Source organism: Salvelinus sp. IW2-2015, unplaced genomic scaffold (genome assembly GCF_002910315.2).
Source record: "Salvelinus sp. IW2-2015 unplaced genomic scaffold, ASM291031v2 Un_scaffold537, whole genome shotgun sequence".
Lineage (NCBI taxonomy): Eukaryota > Metazoa > Chordata > Actinopteri > Salmoniformes > Salmonidae > Salvelinus > Salvelinus sp. IW2-2015.
In genome coordinates this window covers 830,882-849,383 of record NW_019942569.1, presented here as the reverse complement: position 1 = coordinate 849,383, position 18,502 = coordinate 830,882, and the positions used below count along the sequence as shown (strand labels likewise).

General features: G+C 42.1%; 1 protein-coding gene across 1 annotated transcript; it reads right to left on the bottom strand.

Moving 5' to 3' along the window:
- Positions 1 to 699: 699 nt before the first annotated feature.
- On the bottom strand, positions 700 to 17,264 carry LOC112068493 (aquaporin-9). Its single transcript, XM_024135663.2, has 6 exons — positions 17,078 to 17,264; positions 16,142 to 16,268; positions 14,662 to 14,799; positions 13,957 to 14,075; positions 6,600 to 6,817; positions 700 to 1,009 (listed from the first exon to the last, which is right to left on the bottom strand). Exons 1-6 carry the CDS (start codon positions 17,177 to 17,179, stop codon positions 799 to 801), a joined length of 915 nt encoding a protein of 304 aa, XP_023991431.1. The 5' UTR covers positions 17,180 to 17,264; the 3' UTR covers positions 700 to 798.
- Positions 17,265 to 18,502: the final 1,238 nt, after the last annotated feature.

Here is an 18,502-nt window from a genome sequence, read left to right as displayed (position 1 = left end):
GTTCACTCATACGTAGCAACACGCGTCTGGTTACTAAGGGCTTTGACATGTAAACAACAGGCTATAAACCGTACTCTGATCGTTCACTTCATACGTAGCACACCGGTCTGGTTACTAAGGGCTATGACATGTAACAACAGGCTATAAACTGTACTCTGATCGTTCACTTCATACGTAGCATACTGGTCTGGTTACTAAAGGCTATGACATGTAACAACAGGCTTAAACCGTACTCTGATCAGTCACTCATACGTAGCACACCGGTCTGGTTACTAAGGGCTATGACATGTAACAACAGGCTATAAACCGTACTCTGATCAGTCACTCATACGTAGCACACCTGGTCTGGTTACTAAAGGCTATGACATGTAAAACAGGCTATAAACGTTACTCTGATCAGTCATCATACGTAGCACACTGGTCTGGTTACTAAGGGCTATGACATGTAAAACAGGCTATAAACCGTACTCTGATGTTCACGTCATACGTAGCACACCGGTCTGGTTAATAGGGCTATGAAATGTAACAACAGGCTATAAACCGTACTCTGATCGTTCACTCAATACGTAGCACACCAGTCTCTGGTTTACTAAGGGCCATGACATGTAAACAACAGGCTATAAACCGTACTCCTGATCGTTCCGTCATACGTAGCACACCCGGTTGGTTACTAAGGGCTATGACAATGTAACAATGACATTCCTCTCCTGATTGACTTTACAGTAACATTGATCTGAACCAGACAGACGGACGTTTTCTTTTATAGTCCTTGACAAGTGAATGAATCTCTCTGACTCTTTAACTCATGGTAATCATCTCATATTTGTCCTTAAGACTGCTGTCCTCCTCCAGATCCTCTTCCTCCTCTTCGTCCTCCTCCTCTTCCTCCTCGTGGGGTTTCTCAGGCTGTTTGTGATGCATCTCGATGAACAGGAAGTAGACCAGGGCCCCGACCACGCCCCCTATCATCGGCCCCGCCACCGGGACCCACCACCAGTAGTCTGACGTGCTGTGTATAGATAGGCACACATATATACACACACATTACAAGAACACATAACACATGCAATAGATGAAGGTATAAGAACAAATTATCCAGCTGTCCTTCTGGATAATGCTGTGACGCGTCTAGCCACACTTATAAATACTTTCTTAAGCCTTGTACAGTGCATTCGGAAAGTATTCAGACCCCTTGACTTTTTCCACATTTTGTTACGTTACAGCCTTACTCTAAAAATGGATTAAATAGTTTTTATCCCCCTCATCAATCTACACACAATACCCCATAGTGACAAAGCAAAAACAGTTTTTTTTAATGTTTGCAAATGTATTACAAATTAAAATATGAAATATGACATTTACATAAGTAGATTGAAGCACCTTTGGCAGTGATTACAGCCTCGAGTCTTCTTGGGTATGACGGTACAAGCTTGGCACACATGTATTTTGGGAGTTTCTCCCATTCTTCTCTGCAAATCCTCTGAAGCTTTGTCAGGTTGGATGGAGAGCATCACTGCACAGCTATTTTCAGGTCTCTCCAGAGATATCCGATCGTGTTCAAGTCCGGGCTTTCGCTGGGCCACTCGAGGACATTCAGAGACTTGTCCCGAAGCCACTCCTGCGTTGTCTTGGCTGTGTGCTTCGGGTCATTGTCCTGTTGGAAGGTGAACCTTCGCCCCAGTCTGAGGTCCTGAGCACTCTGGAGCAGGCTTTCATCAAGGATCTCTCTGTACTTTGCTCTGTTCTTCTTTCCCTCAATCCTGACTAGTCTCCCAGTCCCTGCCGCTGAAAAACATCCCCACAGCATGATGCTGCCACCACCATGCTTCACCGTAGGGATGGTGCCAGGTTTCCTCCAGACGTGACACTTGGCATTCAGACCAAAGTGTTCAATCTTGGTTTCATCAGACCAGAGAATCCTTGTTTCTCATGGTCTGAGAGTTCTTTAGGGTGCCTTTTGGAAACTCCAAGCGGGCTGTCATGTGCCTTTTACTGAGGAGTGGCTTCCGTCTGGCCACTCTACCATAAAGGCCTGATTTGGTGGAGTGCTGCAGAGATGGTTGTTCTTCTGGAAGCGTTCTCCCATCTCCACAGAGGAACTCTGGAGACTATTATAGGTAATACTCAGTAGGGTCTGTAGAATGTACAGTCGGAAGTTTACATACAAACCTCAGCCAAAACATCTAAACTCAGTTTTTCACAATTCCTGAATGTGAAATGTCAGAATAATAGCTGAGAGAATGATTATTTCAGCTTTTATTTCTTTCATCACATTCCCAGTGGGTCGGAAGTTTACATACACTCAATTGGTATTGGTAGCATTGCCTTAAATTGTTTAACTTGGGTCAAACGTTTCGGGTAGCCTTCCACAAGCTTCCCACAATAAGTTGGGTGAATTTTGGCACATTCCTCCTGACAGAGCTGGTGTAACTGAGTCAGTTTGTAGGCCTCCTTGCTCGCACACGCTTTTTCAGTTCTGCCCACAAATTTTTCTATAGGATTGAGGTCAGGGCTTTGTGATGGCCACTCCATTACCTTGACTTTGTTGTCCTTAAGCCATTTTGCCACAACTTGGAAGTATGTTTGGGGTCATTGGTCCATTTGGAAGAACCCATTGGCAACCAAGCTTTCAACTTCCTGACTGATGTCTTTGAGATGTTGCTCTCAATATATCCACATCATTTTCCTCCCTCATGATGCCATCTATTTTGTGAAGTGCACCAGTCCCTCTCGCGCAACCACCCCCACAACATGAGCTCCACCCCCGTGCTTCACGGTTGGGATGCTGTTCTTCGGCTTGCCAGGATCCCCCTTTTTCCTCCAAACATAACGATGGTCATTATGGCCAAACAGTTCTATATTTGTTTCATCAGACCAGAGGACATTTCTCCAAAAAGTATGATCTTTGTTCCCGTGTGCAGTTGCAAAACCATAGTCTGGCTTTTTTTATGGTGTGTTGGACCAGTGGCTTCTTCCTTGCTGAGTGGCCTTTCAGGTTATGTCGATATAGGACTCTTTTACTGTGGATATAGATACTTTGTACCTGTTTCCTCCAGCATCTTCACAAGGTCCTTTGCTGTTGTTCTGGGATGATTGCACTTTCGCACCAATGTACATTCATCTCCAGGAGACAGAACACGTCTCCTTCCTGAGCGGTATGGTGGCTGCGTGGTCCTATGGTGTTTATACTTGCGTACTATTCTTTGTACAATGAACGTGGTACCTTCAGGCGTTTGAAGGATAAAACAGACCTGTGGAGGTCTACAATTGTTTTTCTGAGGTCTTGGCTGATTTCTTTTGATTTTCCCATGATGTCAAGCTTAGAGGCACTGAGTTTGAAGTAGGCCTGAAATACATCCACAGGTACACCTCCAATTGACTCAAAATGATGTCAATTAGCCTATCAGAAGCTCTAAAGCCATGACATCATTTTCTGGAATTTTCCAAGCTGTTTAAGGGCACAGTCAACTTAGTGTATGTAAACTTCTGACCAACTGGAATTGTGAGACAGTGAATTATAAGTGAAATAATCTGTCTGTAAACAATTGTTGGAAAAATGACATGTGTCATGCACAAAGTAGATATCCTAACCGACTTGCCAAAACTATAGTTTGTTAACAAGAAATTTGTGGAGTGGTTGAAAAACGAGTTTTAATGACTCCAACCTAAGTGTATGTAAACTTCCGACTTCAACTGTATATACTTGAAAATGTATCAGTTGACCAATTCGGCACATTTGGGCAAACTCCTGGCAGACTTGATACAAAATATTGTGTAGTGACGTAATTATTCACTGGATCAGTCTGAAACTTTGCACACACCATGCTGCCATCTGTTGGCCAAAATCTAAATTACACTTAGACTCCTATCTGAATGTATGGCTCTTGCATTTCAAAGATGATGAAAAATATATATATATATAAAAAAACTCATGTTTTTTTGTTTGTATTAACTTTTACCAGATCTAATGTGTTATATTCTGCTATATTAATTTCACATTTCCACAAACTTCAAAGTGTTTCCTTTCAAATAGTATTGTAATGAAACAGGCAGGGAGCAGGTCTCGAACCCTCGACCTTCTAGCCCGAAGTCCAGCGCGCTATCAACTGTGCCACAAAAGCATGCTCAGAGTCGATTTCCGCGCTTATAAACCCAAGGTCGTTACACTACTCCCTCCTTTCAAAGAGTGCGTCCTCACGCTAGCTTGCGATTCTGCGTCTTACAGGAACGCGCTCACCGGCCAAGCACACGCACTGTCGTGGATGCAAGGTCCGATCACTTTTGACACCAATGTAATGAAACAGGCAGGCAGCAGGTCTCGAACCCTCAACCTTCTAGCCCGAAGTCCGGCGCGCTATCAACTGTGCCACAAAAGCATGCTCGGGCGGCAGAGTCGATTTCCGCGCTTATAAACCCAGGGTCGTCACAGTATCAAGAATATACATAAATGTGTCCTTATTTCAGGTTTTTTGTTCTGACATGCACTGTCAACTGTGGGACCTTATATAGACAGGTGTGTGTGCCTTTCCAAATCATGTCCAATCAATTGAATTTACCACAGATGGACTCCAATCAAGTTGTAGAAATATCTCAAGAATGATCAATGACAACGGGATGCACCAGAGCCAAATTTCGAGTCTCATAGCAACGGGTGTGAATACTTATGTAAATAAGGCATTTCTGTTTATTTTTAATACATTTGCAAACATTTCTAAAAACCTGTTTTCACTTCGTCATTATGGGGTATTGTGATGTCATTATGGGGTATTGTGATGTCATTATGGGGTATTGTGATGTCATTATGGGGTATTGTTTGGAGATTGATGGTAAAAAAATGCTGTAGTGTAATAAAATGTGGAAAAAGTCAAAGGGTCTGAATACTTTCCTAATGCAGTAATAAGTGCGGCTAGATGCGGCCATCACAGAATTACCCAGAAGGACAACTGTTCGTTTTTTACAGCACCATTTATAATTTAAATCTCAGTCTACTTTCCAAGCTCCAAAGCTTTGAAAGTTCAATTCAATAGTAGGCAGGCAGTAACCCAACGGGGTAGCACAGAGCATGACAACAGATAATTAGCTAACATTGACTGCATGTGATGTGAGGTGTTGCTGTGCATGTGAGGTTATATAACACCAATCAACACAGGGTTGTTTTTTCACCTATCAATACCAGACAATCAAAGGACGATTTGATTAAAACGGTCAACTAATAATCAAGCTAGTTTTGGAATAGATCCAGTAAGTGGAACTAGAAGTTTGTGACACACTGGTCTAGTCTTTGATCGACATGAGTTACATGAACACTTCTATATGAGTTACCTGAACCCTTCTATATGAGTTACCTGAACCCTTCTATATGAGTTACCTGAACCCTTCTATATGAGTTACATGAACACTTCTATATGAGTTACCTGAACCCTTCTATATGAGTTACCTGAACACTTCTATATGAGTTACCTGAACCCTTCTATATGAGTTACCTGAACCCTTCTATATGAGTTACCTGAACACTTCTATATGAGTTACCTGAACACTTCTATATGAGTACCTGAACACTCTAATGAGTTACCTGAACCCTTCTATATGAGTTACCTGAACCCTTCTATATGAGTTACCAACCCTTCTATATGAGTTACATGAACACTTTATATGAGTTACCTGAACACTCTATATGAGTTACCTGACACTTCTATATGAGTTACCTGAACACTTCTATATGAGTTACTGAACCCTTCTATATGAGTTACCTGAACCCTTCTATATGAGTTACATGAACACTTCTATATGATTACCTGAACCCTCTTATATGAGTTACCTGAACACTTCTATATGAGTTACCTGAACATTCTATATGAGTTACCTGAACCCTTCTATTGGTTACCTGAAACACTTCTATATGATTACCTGAACACTTCTATATGAGTTACCTGAACCCTTCTATATGAGTTACCCAAAAACCCTTCTATATGAGTTACATGAACACTTCTATATGAGTTCCTAACCTATAGATACCTAACCTTCTATATGAGTTCCTGAACCTTCTATAAGATTACCCTAACCCTTCTATAGAGTTACCTGAACACTTCTATATGAGTTACCCTGAACACTTCTAATGAGTTACCTGAACCTTCTATATGAGTTACTGAACCCTCTATATGAGTACCTGACTTCATATGAGTTCCAAACCTTCTATATGAGTTACATGAACATTTATATTGAGTTACATGAACCCTTCTATATGAGTTACCTGAACCCTTCTATATGAGTTACCCAAACCCTGTCTATATGAGTTACATGACACTTCTATATGAGTTACCTGAACCCTTCTATATGAGTTACCTGAACACTTCTATATGAGTTACCCAAACCCTTCTATATGAGTTACCTGAACCCTTCTATATGAGTTACCTGAACCCTTCTATATGAGTTACCCGAACCCTTCTATATGAGTTACCCGRACACTTCTACCTGAAGACTCCCCAGTCTGCTACTGCAGTGAAGTGCCGTGGCCCCGGGTGTCTGGCAGGGTTGAGGGGGTACTTACCTCTAATCTTAGCCGCATATATTATATTATACAGTATTATATTATGAGTTACCTGAACACCTCCCAGCCCCAGCCTGCTACAGCAGTAAAGAGCCGTGGCCCCAGGTCCCTGGCAGGGTTGAGGGGGTACCCACAGTTCAGCCCCATGGACACCCCGATAGCCATGATGATCAGGCCGATGCACAGTGGCTCCATGCCTCTAGGGGCGCCGATGTTCTTCCCATCGCTGATGGCCAGGATACACAACACCAGCATGCCTGTTCCCGCTGCCTGGAGAGTACAATCAAAGAATACAGTATGAAGATAGGCCCGAATCCCTGTTCACGCTTGTCGGCGATGTCATGGCGATGTTGGCTAGCTAAGTGATCGGGGCTAACGGTCGTCTCACTGTGCATGKGAAGGCTGTCAAATGAAAGGCACTTCTTCGATATAAAGTTGTTTTTGACTAAAATAAAAACGTATTAGTTTGTCACTCACGAAGTTGGAGTAATAACATGTTCAACTACTGAAGACATCTTGAATCTTGGTTGTTCCTTTAGATTAAAAATAAATAAATCAACAATTAAGGAAGAGCTTTTCACTTCTCTCATTGACTTCTAAAACCCCGGACGGGTCTGCTTGGTCTGTTTCGGGAAACGCTCCCGGAAGTCTCTCAATGTTGCGCATCTGGGTTTAAAATCTCTGTGGTAAGATGATTTCAAAAATAATTGTATTGTTGACAACAGCATTGGGTCAATTACATTTCAATTCAGTCAATTCAGGAAGGAAATGGACCCTGTTTGCTCATTTAAATAAAAGGACATTCAGTAACACCTGGTGATATTTTCAATTATTTTAATATTCCATCAAGTTACAAAGAAAATTGTTGAAATGTTATTCTTTATATTTGTTTGGAGAACATAATGTTATTCTTCATCCAGACTGCATCACATCCGGCTGTGATTGGGAGTCCCATAGGGTGGCGCACAATTGGCCCAGCGTCGTCCAGGTTTGGCCGAGGTAGGTCGTCATTGTAAATAATATTTTTTTTTTAACTGACTTGCCTAGTTAAATAAAAAAAGTAAAAATTAAAATATATATTTGTTGGGAGACCGTAATGTTATTCTTTATATTTGTTGGGAGAATAATGTTAATCTTTATATTTGTTGGGAAAACATTTCCACTGCCCTGCCACAAAAGGACCAGCTGACATCATGTCAGTGATTCTCTCGTTAACACAGGTGTGAGTGTTGACGAGGACAAGGCTGGAAATCACTCTGTCATACTGATTGAGTTCGAATAACAGACTGGAAGCTTCAAAAGGAGGGTGGTGCTTGGAATCATTGTTCTTCCTCTATCAAACATGGTTACCTGCAAGGAAACACGTGCCGTCATCATTGCTTTGCACAAAAAGGGCTTCACAGGCAAGGATATTGCTGCCAGTAAGATTGCACCTAAATCAACCATTTATCGGATCATCAAGAACTTCAAGGAGAGCGGTTCAATTGTTGTGAAGAAGGCTTCAGGGCGCCCAAGAAAGTCCAGCAAGCGCCAGGACTGTCTCCTAAAGTTGATTCAGCTGCAGGATCGGGGCACCACCAGTACAGAAGTGTGAGTGCATCTGCACGCGCAGTGAGGCGAAGACTTTTGGAGGATGGCCTGGTGTCAAGAAGGGCAGCAAAGAAACCACTTATCTCCAGGAAAAACAACAGGGACAGACTGATATTCTGCAAAAGGTACAGGGATTGGACTGCTGAGGACTGTGTTAAAGTAATTTTCTCTGATGAATCCCCTTTCCGATTGTTTGGGGCATCCAGAAAAAAGCTTGTCCGGAGAAGACAAGGTGAACGCTACCATCAGTCCTGTGTCATGCCAACAGTAAAGCATCCTGAGACCATTCATGTGTGGGGTTGCTTCTCGGCCAAGGGAGTGGACTCACTCACAATTTTGCCTAAGAACACAGCCATGAATAAAGAATGGTACCAACACATCCTCCGAGAGCAACTTCTCCCAACCATCCAGGAACAGTTTGGTGACGAACAATGCCTTTTCCAGCATGATGGAGCACCTTGCCATAAGGCAAACGTGATAACTAAGTGGCTCGGGGAACAAAACATCGATATTTTGGGTCCATGGCCAGGAAACTCCCCAGAACTTGTGGTCAATCCTCAAGAGGCTGGGGTGGACAAACAAAAACCCACAAATTCTGACAAACTCCAAGCATCGATTATGCAAGAATGGGCTGCCATCAGTCAGGATGTGGCCCAGAAGTTCATTGACAGCATGCCAGGGCGGATTGCAGAGGTCTTGAAAAAGAAGGGTCAACACTGCAAATATTGACTCTTTGCATCAACTTCATGTAATTGTCCCAATAAAAGCCTTTGACACTTATGATGCTTTGTAATTATATCAGTATTCCATAGTAAATCTGAACAAAAATATCTAAAGACACTGAAGCAGCAAACTTTGTGGAAATTAATATTTGTCATTCTCAAACTTTTGGGTCACGACTGTACACACAACCCCTCATAATGACAAAGCAAAAACTGATTTTAGATATTTTTGCAAAATGTTATTAAATAAAAAAACTCAAATATTCACATTTACATAATATATTTCAGACCCTTACTCAGTACTTTGTTGAAACACACTTTTGGCAGCGATTTACAGCATCAAGTCTTCTCTGGGTGTGAAGTCTACAACGCTAGGCATACCTGTATTTGGCGAGTTTTCTCCATGTCTTCTCTTGCGAATCCTCTTAAAGCTCTGTCAGGGTTATTTTCAATGTTTTTTCAGCTGTTTAGGTCTCTCTCAGAGATGTTGATCGGGTTCAAGTCCGGGGCTCTGGCTGGGCCAATCAAGGATAATTCAGAGACTTGCCCGAAGTCACTCCTGCATGTCTGGCTGGTGTGCTTAGAGTCATGTCCTGGTTGGAAGGTGAACCTTCGCCCCAGTCTGAGGTCCTGAGCGCTCTGGAGCAGGTTTTCATCAAGGATCTCTCTGTACTTTGCTCCATTCATCTTTCCCTCAAGCCTGACTAGTCTCCCAGTCCCTGCCACTGAAAAACATCCCCACAGCATATTGCTGCCATCACCTTGCTTCACTGTAGGGATGGTGCCAGGTTTCCTCCAGACATGAACCTTGGCATTCAGGTCAAAGAGTTCAATCTTGGTTACATCAGATCAGATAATCTTGTTTCTCATATTCTGAGAGTTCTTTAGGAGCCTTTTTTGCAAACTCCAAGCGGGCTGTCATGTGCCTTTTACTGAGGAGTGGCTTCCGTCTGGCCACTCTTACCATAAAGGCCTGATTGGTGGAGTGCTGCAGAGATGGTTGTCCTTCTGGAAGGTTCTGCCATCTCCATAGAGGAACTCTGGTGCTCTGTCAGAGTGACCAGAGGGTTCTTGGTCACCTCCCTGACAAAGTCAAGGGGTCTGAATACTTTCCGTTTGCACTGTATAGTATTTTTTGGTCTTAACTATTACAGATCATGGCCTTTTAAACCCACCCCTCACCTGCTTTCAGCACATCCCACCTATCATCGTAAAGCTACTCTCAGCCCATCCCACCTGTCATCGTAAAGCTACTCTCAGCCCATCCCACCTATCATCGTAAAGCTACTCTCAGCCCATCCCACCTATCATCGTAAAGCTACTCTCAGCCCATCCCACCTGTCATCGTAAACCAGACTTATGATCTCCATCTGCAATATATATTTTTAAACTGTGCTGTTTTACATAAATTCTGAACCTTTATAATCACATAGTATTTACAGATAGTCAAATATGAATCTTTAATATACAGACGGTGTGTATATTATATTGTTGATTGATTGACTATGAGTTTCCAATGCTATTTGTACGGTTCCTTTCATGTAATTGTATAGATTTTTCAGCCGCTCTTAAACCTGTGACCAGAAACAAGCTACATAGGGACAATACCAAAAGAAGTGATCTAATGATTCTGTCTCTTTGCATCAAAATATGCAGAGCTGGGATAAATAAATAAMATTTAAATAAATGGTTGCATGCCCCATATACAGGACATAATATTCTGTAGGTGGCAAGAATGTTACATTATCATTTAAATTGAGTGATGCTTTGTGTATCAATTCATAAACGATGTACCATGAAAACGGAACATCGAAAATCTCTTCCCACCTATTTTGCAACCTGTATGGCGCCGCTGTCAACATTTTGGTTCTCAAATGAAACTGGTACACAGAGACTTCAGAAAGTGCTCATACCCCTTGACTTATTCCACATTTTGTTGTGTTACAGCCTGAATTCAAAATTGATTAAATATATTAATTATTTTCACACATCTACACACAATACCCCATCCCATAATGATAAAGTGAAAACATGTTTTTAGAAATGTTTTAAAATTTATTGAAAATTAAATACAGAAATATCTCATTTACATAAGTATTTACACCCCTGAGTCTCAGTACATGTTTGAATCAGCTTTGCACACGTGGATTGTACAATATTTGCACATTAAACAATTCTTCAAGCTCTATCAAGTTAGTTGTTGATCATTGCTAGACAGCCATTTCCAAGTCTTACCATAGATTTTCAAGCCGATTAAAGTCAAAACTGTAACTASGCCACTCAGGAGCATTCAATGTCATATTGGTAACCAACTTTGGCCTTGTGTTTTAGGTTATTGTCCTGCTGAAAGTTGAATTTGAAGTTGAATATGTCAACAACCCATTTTATGTTGGAAAGCAGACAGAACTAGGTTTTCCTCTAAGATTTTGCCTGTGCTTAGCTCTATTCCATTTATTTTTTATCCTAAAAAACTCCCTAGCCCTTGACGATGGCAAGCATACCCATAACATGATGCAGCCACCACCGTGCTTGAAAATATGAAGAGTGGTACTCAGTGATGTGTTGCGTTGGATTTGCCCCAAACATAACACTTTTGTATTCAGAACATGAAGTTAATTTCTTTGCCATATTTTTTTGCAGTTTTACTTTAGTGCCTTATTGCAAACAGGACGCATGTTTTGGAATATTTGTATTCTGTACAGGCTTCCTTCATTTAACTCTGTCATTTAGGTTAGTATTGTGGAGTAACTACAAAGGTGTTGATTGATCCTCAGTTTTCTCCTATCGCAGCCATTCGTACTAGTCTACTGGAGAACCAGTTCGTATTTAAATATAAACATTTGTATGACTGAAGCTTTTAGTGGGAAACAAATTTTTATTATATAAACATGCACGTTTAATATAGTCTGGTTGGCATTCCAAATCAAGTTAAATATTTTTTGCTCATATAATTTWAAAAAAAGCACCATAAAGAAATAAGTAAACTGTGATATGACTGAAGAGTTAATCAGTGTGATTTTCCATAAAATACAGGTATTTTCCCTCCATGGTTGCAAAATCTTGTTTATTTTTTCGCTAACTTTCTATTGAAATTTGTTGTAGTGAGTTAATTTATATATTTCGGGATATGAATGCCAAGTATGTCTTCTTCACCGTCAGACCATTTTATTGATAAACTACAGGGTGATGTAAAAGTTGTGTATTTTAATGATGCCATAAGTAATATGGTACACTTATCATAATTAGGTTTAAGTCCAGAGAGGTTAGAGAAATATTCCAGATTCTCAATGAGATTGTGCATCCAGTGCAGGGATCCAGATTCCAGATTTAAGAGAGAACAGAACTTGAGTCACTGGCATAGATTGACACTTTTGTTTTTAAGCCCTGGATTTTTAACCCCTTGATATTATTGTTGGTTCTGATACCTAACATTTTGATGGCCAGAGCCAATAGATACTGAGACAATGTACAACCTTGTTTTTGTCCTTTTGACAGTTCAATACTTTCTGAGACGTAGCCATTATTTACTATTTTACACCTAGAGTTACTATACATAACTTTAACCCATTGTATAAGAGATTCTCCTAAATAAAAATATATCAATTCTAGTTGTACTTTATCAAAGACCTTTTCAAAGTCAGCTATGAATACCAGGCCTGATTTACCAAATGTTTCATAGTGTTCTATTGTTTCAAGTACTTGTCTTATATTATCTCCAATGTATCGTCCATGTAAACAACCTGTCTGATTAGGATGAATAATATCCGACAATACCTTTTTAATTCTATGCGCCCTGCATTTTGTTAAAATGTTTGCATCACAACACTGAAGTGTAAGGGGCCTCCAATCTTTTTAATGGACTGGATCTTTATATTTCCCACTGTGATCCTGTTTCAGTAATAATGAAATCAGACCTTCTTGTTGAGTGTCTGATAATCTACCATTTTATATGAGTGGTTAAAACACGCTAATAGTGGATCTTTGAGTACATCAAAAAAAAGTCTATTATAACTCGAGCCCTGGAGTTTTTCCAGACTGTTCCTCCTCTGTAATTTGGACTTCATATGAGTCTTTCTGTATAGCTGTTAATTTCACATTATTATTAAGGGGAAAAGTCATTATAAGTAACATCCTTCAGTGGTGATGTTATTCTTTATATTTGTTGGGAGAACGTAATGTCTAAGACAGGATGCAACACCATCGTGATTGTTACTGTGTTGTGTCTGTGTTGATGTTAAAGTGTTTTAAGTAGGTAAGTGTGAACATCAGAACAAGGGTCATTGGCCCCAAAACCCAGCTAACGAGGGGATGTGATGTGTAGGAAAGTGGGACAATCAATTTGCATTAGCAACATGTCCCAGAGATCTGGGGATGTAAAGGTTTAATGGCCTAACTCTGACAAAACATTGTGTAACTACTGGTAACTAGAGCAGGCTGGAGTACCAGAAGGGTCGTCTCTCCTCTCAACCCCTTGATTTTGTCTCGCCTGGTTTGCCTAGGTGGTGTTCATTAAGGCACGCAACGGACATTTTTAGTAACAAAAAACTAAAATGTGTAGGTAGTAGGTAGGTAGTCGCTCAGAGAATTTTGATCTGTGTGGTGCCTAATGAACATGATGCTGGTCGCCGCCTCCCTGGTCTCTCTCTCCCCCTGGTCTCTGCTCTCTCCTCCCCCTGCTCTCTCTCTCTCACCCCCTGGTCTCTCTCTCTCCCCCCTGGTCTCTCTCTCTCCCCCCTGGTCTCTCTCTCTCCCCCCTGGTCTCTCTTCTCCCCTCTGGTCTCTCTCTCCCCCTGGTCTCTCTCTCTCCCCCCTGGTCTCTTTCTCCCCCCCGCGTCTCCTCTCTCCCCCCCCCGGTCTCTCTCTCCCCCCCCGGTCTCTCTCTCCCCCGTCTCTCTCTCCCCCCCCGGTCTCTCTCTCCCCCCGTCTCTCTCCTCCCCCCGGTCTCTCTCTCCCTCCCCCGGTCTCTCCCCTGTCTCTCTACCCTCTGGTGTCTCTCATCGTGACCCTTGACCTTGTCTCACCTGATCTATGAGGCCATCTACGATGGTCAGAGACCTGGCACAGTAGGATGCAACACACACACGCACACACTCTTACCTGGTCTATGAGGCCTCCGAGGATGGTTAGGGACCTGGCAGGGTAAGAGGCAAAGATGTGACCGGTGGCGTTAATACCAGTCACTGATAAAATCCCATTGGTGAAGTCCATGAACGCATCTACATGGATGACAATGTCACAGTTAGAAAACAAAACTTAGCCATTCAGAAGATGAAAAGATAACAGCACATATTGATAAGACGATGGACGTTTGCTTCAAAAATTGATCTTCTATTGCACCTTGGTTAGAAAGCGAGATAGCGACAGCTTCTGTACTTTCAGAGCACATGACAACAGTTCATAACAACAGTTCATAACAGAAGTTCATAACAGCAGTTAATAACATTGGTTGTTCATAACAAACATGTAAAATATGTTTGTTTGGCAGGAAATATGAGTTAAGCCAGTTGACCTGATTTGTTACAATACGCCCCAAGGCTTTTAAACATGTGCAATCTGTTGGAACAGTTCCATGGGCATTTGGTCCTCAGCAACTCTGCAGCAACAGATCACCGTGGTGATAGCAGAATGCAGAAATGTGTTGTTTGTTGTATCACAGTAAGCATTTATTAAATAATCGCATTCCGGGAGCAGAAAAACAGTGAGCAGACATTCCCCTTTTTCTATTGGCTTATTCTACTGTTCAACTCCTGTTATTACTTTCGATGTGCGTAACAGAATGCAGACCATGACCACGCTACTCACCATAATACAGCCCAAAGACTGCAGCAGCTCCAGCGAAAGCACCAAGGAACTGAGCGATGACATAGACGGGAAACTTATAGAACTTGAGTTTTCCCAGGATCACCATGGCCAAGGAGACAGCAGGGTTCACATGGGCTCCTGGGAGAGAAGAGAGAGCCAGGCTCTATCTCAATGATTCTTCCTTCTGATTCCTCCCCATCCTATCTCCTTGCCTCCTTCTCAACCATATTGAAGAAGGTCAAAAAGGTTCTTCCCCCTCAAGATCTTCTTCTCCAATAAGTTTTGAGAAGGAAGCCGAGGAGAAAGGATGGGAGAAATGACGGAAAGATGAATTGAGAATGAGCCAGTGAAAGAGGAGAGAGGTTGGGGAGGTTGGAAAGATAGCCGTCTACACTATTAGATGAAGAGACATATTACAGATATATGCTCTCACTATAACGTAATTCCAGCGGCTGAAATTACTGCTAAGTGACATATATTAAGACCAGCTATACTCCCGGTCTCTTTTCACAATATTTAAAATGCACGAGCATGATCTTAAACCTGCATGATGTTACTGTTACTGTTGGTACGCAATTAATCTCATTTTCAATCCCTCTCTGTGAACTATTTGCTGTATTCACGATCAGCCTTGCAGTGTGTTGGAGCCGAGATAGATCTCTGTCATAGAGAGGCCACTGCCTACGATCAATGGAGTTTGTAGGACATTTACTGCCCGAGGTTATGAATGGCCTGGATGGGGCTGGAACAAAGCAGGGCTATGGGTGAGAAATCAATCGCTAGTTCAGATGTATTAACTGTGAACTGGAGCTGGCACGTTCTGCATCGGTCTAGAACGTGAGCTGACAACATGACTGTTGACAGGGTGCAGGGGGGGTTATGTTGTCAGATGAACTAAATTACTCTAAAGGAAATGCCTCGTGTTACAATGTTATCATCAAACAATTCAAATGTCTTAACGTTTCACTTCAGTAAGCCTCCAGTCAGACTGTGTGTGTGTGTGTGTGTGTGTGTGTGTGTGTGTGTGTGTGTGTGTGTGTGTGTGTGTGTGTGTGTGTGTGTGTGTGTGTGTGTACACAGTAGGTTCCAGGAACTTTTAAAAAACTATTGGTTTAATTGAGATGGCATCCCTCATTGATTGAACTGAATTCCAATATCTCATTTGAAAAGGCATTGATCCCTGCAAACTCCAATTAATAACAAAACACCATTCATTGCATAATAGTACAAATGCATTGTGAATCTTTGTTTTTGTCTGTACCTCATTCAGCCATGTATTGGGTTGGGCTGATAATTTCACTGGGAGGTAGACATCTTTGATACAGCTTTACTGCAACATTAAACTCCGGCAAAATGGCAGAGAGAGTTTGTCACATWAAAAATGCACCGTTGCTTCAGAACAGGCTTCTTTTTTTTTTTAAGTATATTTTTAAACGCACTTAATTGTAGTGTGATTATTATAATGTGATATGATAATTACCTGACACTCCTCCGGCCACGTACACTGCCATCATCAGTCCTACAGAGAAGCCTATATGGATGGTGAGAGTCTCCCCCATGGCATTACGACTCAGGACCGTCTGAGCAACAGACCCAACGCCAAACAACTAACACAGGAGATGAGGAGAGGGAAGAAGAGAGGGAGAGGGAAGAAGAGAGGGAAGAGAGGGAGAGGGAAGGAGAGTTAGTCCGGGTCTAGCCAAGCAAATAGTATTGTACTGAATGGGATTAATGTCTATCAGTTACATTTAGTTTGTAAGAATTTTAATTAATTCTGATTACACTTTACTCACTTTACAAATTTTTACTAACCCTAATCCAATCATAATCCTAACCCTAATCCAATCATAATCCTAACCCTAATCCAATCATAATCCTAACCCTAATCCAATCATAATCCTAACCCTAATCAAATCATAATACTAACCCTAATCCAATCATAATCCTAACCCTAATTTAATGATAATCCTAACACTAATTTAATTCTAACCCTAATCCAATCATAATCCTAACCCTAATCCAATGATAATCCTAACACTAATTTAATTCTAACCCTAACCTAATTGRGGTGGCAGGTAGCCTAGAGGTTAGAGTGTTGGGCCAGTAACCGAAAGGCTGCTAAATCGAATCCCCAAACTGACAAAATCTGTCGTTCTGCTCCTGAACAGGGCAGGCCGTCATTGTAAATAAGAATTTGTTCTTAACTRACTTGCCTAGTTAAATAAWAAATAATACTAATCTAAACCTAATTGAATCATAATCCTACCCTTAATTGAATCATAATCATGTGAAATAGCATAATTTTTTTTAAATGTAATTGCTCAATAAGATAACTGATATTGAGAGGTTACAAATTGCCCTTGTAAGGCAATTTCTCACCAAAACACATATTGAATATGAAACCAGCAGTACTTACAACCAAGATAAAAGTTCCCAGAAACTCAGCCAGGAACTCCTTGAGTATCCCATGTTTTAGAGCATAGCGTTGCCTCATAGTTCTCCTGTGTTTCATCTCCATGTATCACCGTGCCAAAGCGCTGTCAAAACTGACAGTTGTCCAACAGTCTCAGTGTCTCTAGAGCATCGCTAGATTCCCACCATCTCCAGACCTCCCATCCTCTACCCCTACCAGACACTCCCATGTCCTCTACCCCTACAAGACACTCCCACGTCCTCTACCCTACAAGACACTCCACGTCCACTACCCCTACAAGACACTCCCACGCCACTACCCTACAGACACTCCCACGTTCTCTACCCCTACAAAGACTCCCACGTCCATACCTACCCGACACTCCACGTCCTACTCACAGACACTCACGTCCTCACCTCTACCAGACTCCCATACCTACCAGACACTCCCAGTCTCCACTCAAGACACTCCACTCACCTACAGACACTCCCACGTCCTCTACCTACAGACACTCCACTCACCTCTACAGAACTTCCACGTCCTCTACCCTACCAGACACTCCACGTCCTCTACCCCTACCAGACACTCCCATGTCCTCTACCGTACCAGACACTCCACTACCCTACCAGACCTCCATGTCCTCTACCCGTACCAGACACTCCATACCTCTACCAGACACTCCCACTACCCTACCAGACACTCCCCTGTCCTCTACCCGTACCAGACACTCACTACCTCTACCAGACACTCCATGTCCCTCGTACCAGACACTCCCACGTCCACTACCCCTACCAGACACTCCCCACGTCACTACCCTACAGACACTCAGTCCACTCCCCAGAACTCCACCTCCACTCCCTACCAGACCTCCCACGTCCTCCACCTACAGACACTCCACATCATACCCTACTAGACACCCACTCCCACCCACGACCCCAGTCCCCCACTACAGACACTCCACATCTCTACCCCTACCAGACACTCCTACATCTCCACCCACAGACACTCCCAACATCTCTACCCCTACCAGACACTCCTACATCCTCCACCCCTACATGTCACTAGTCTACACCCATTCAGCATGTCTCAGAGTGAGACCAGGGGGGTAAAAAAAAAAAATAGGCATTTTGGGGCTAAAATTAGTTCAATAGATATTGAAAGTTCTGGATGAGAGCGGTAAAAGGATAATGACATTAGAACATTTTAATACTTTCAAACAGTAACATAATTTAGTTTTACTTTATGATTTTCCAACATTATACTTTTGCAATGACTTACGTTGTTAACTGCTGCAAATATTTCTAAAAGTATATTGTTAGTAACAGTATGTTATTGTTCTTAGAAAACAACACACAGCAGCAGAGACGGTACACCATCTGGCAGAAGTGTGCCTGTTACAACGGGGACACAGCGCCTCCTACTGGACAA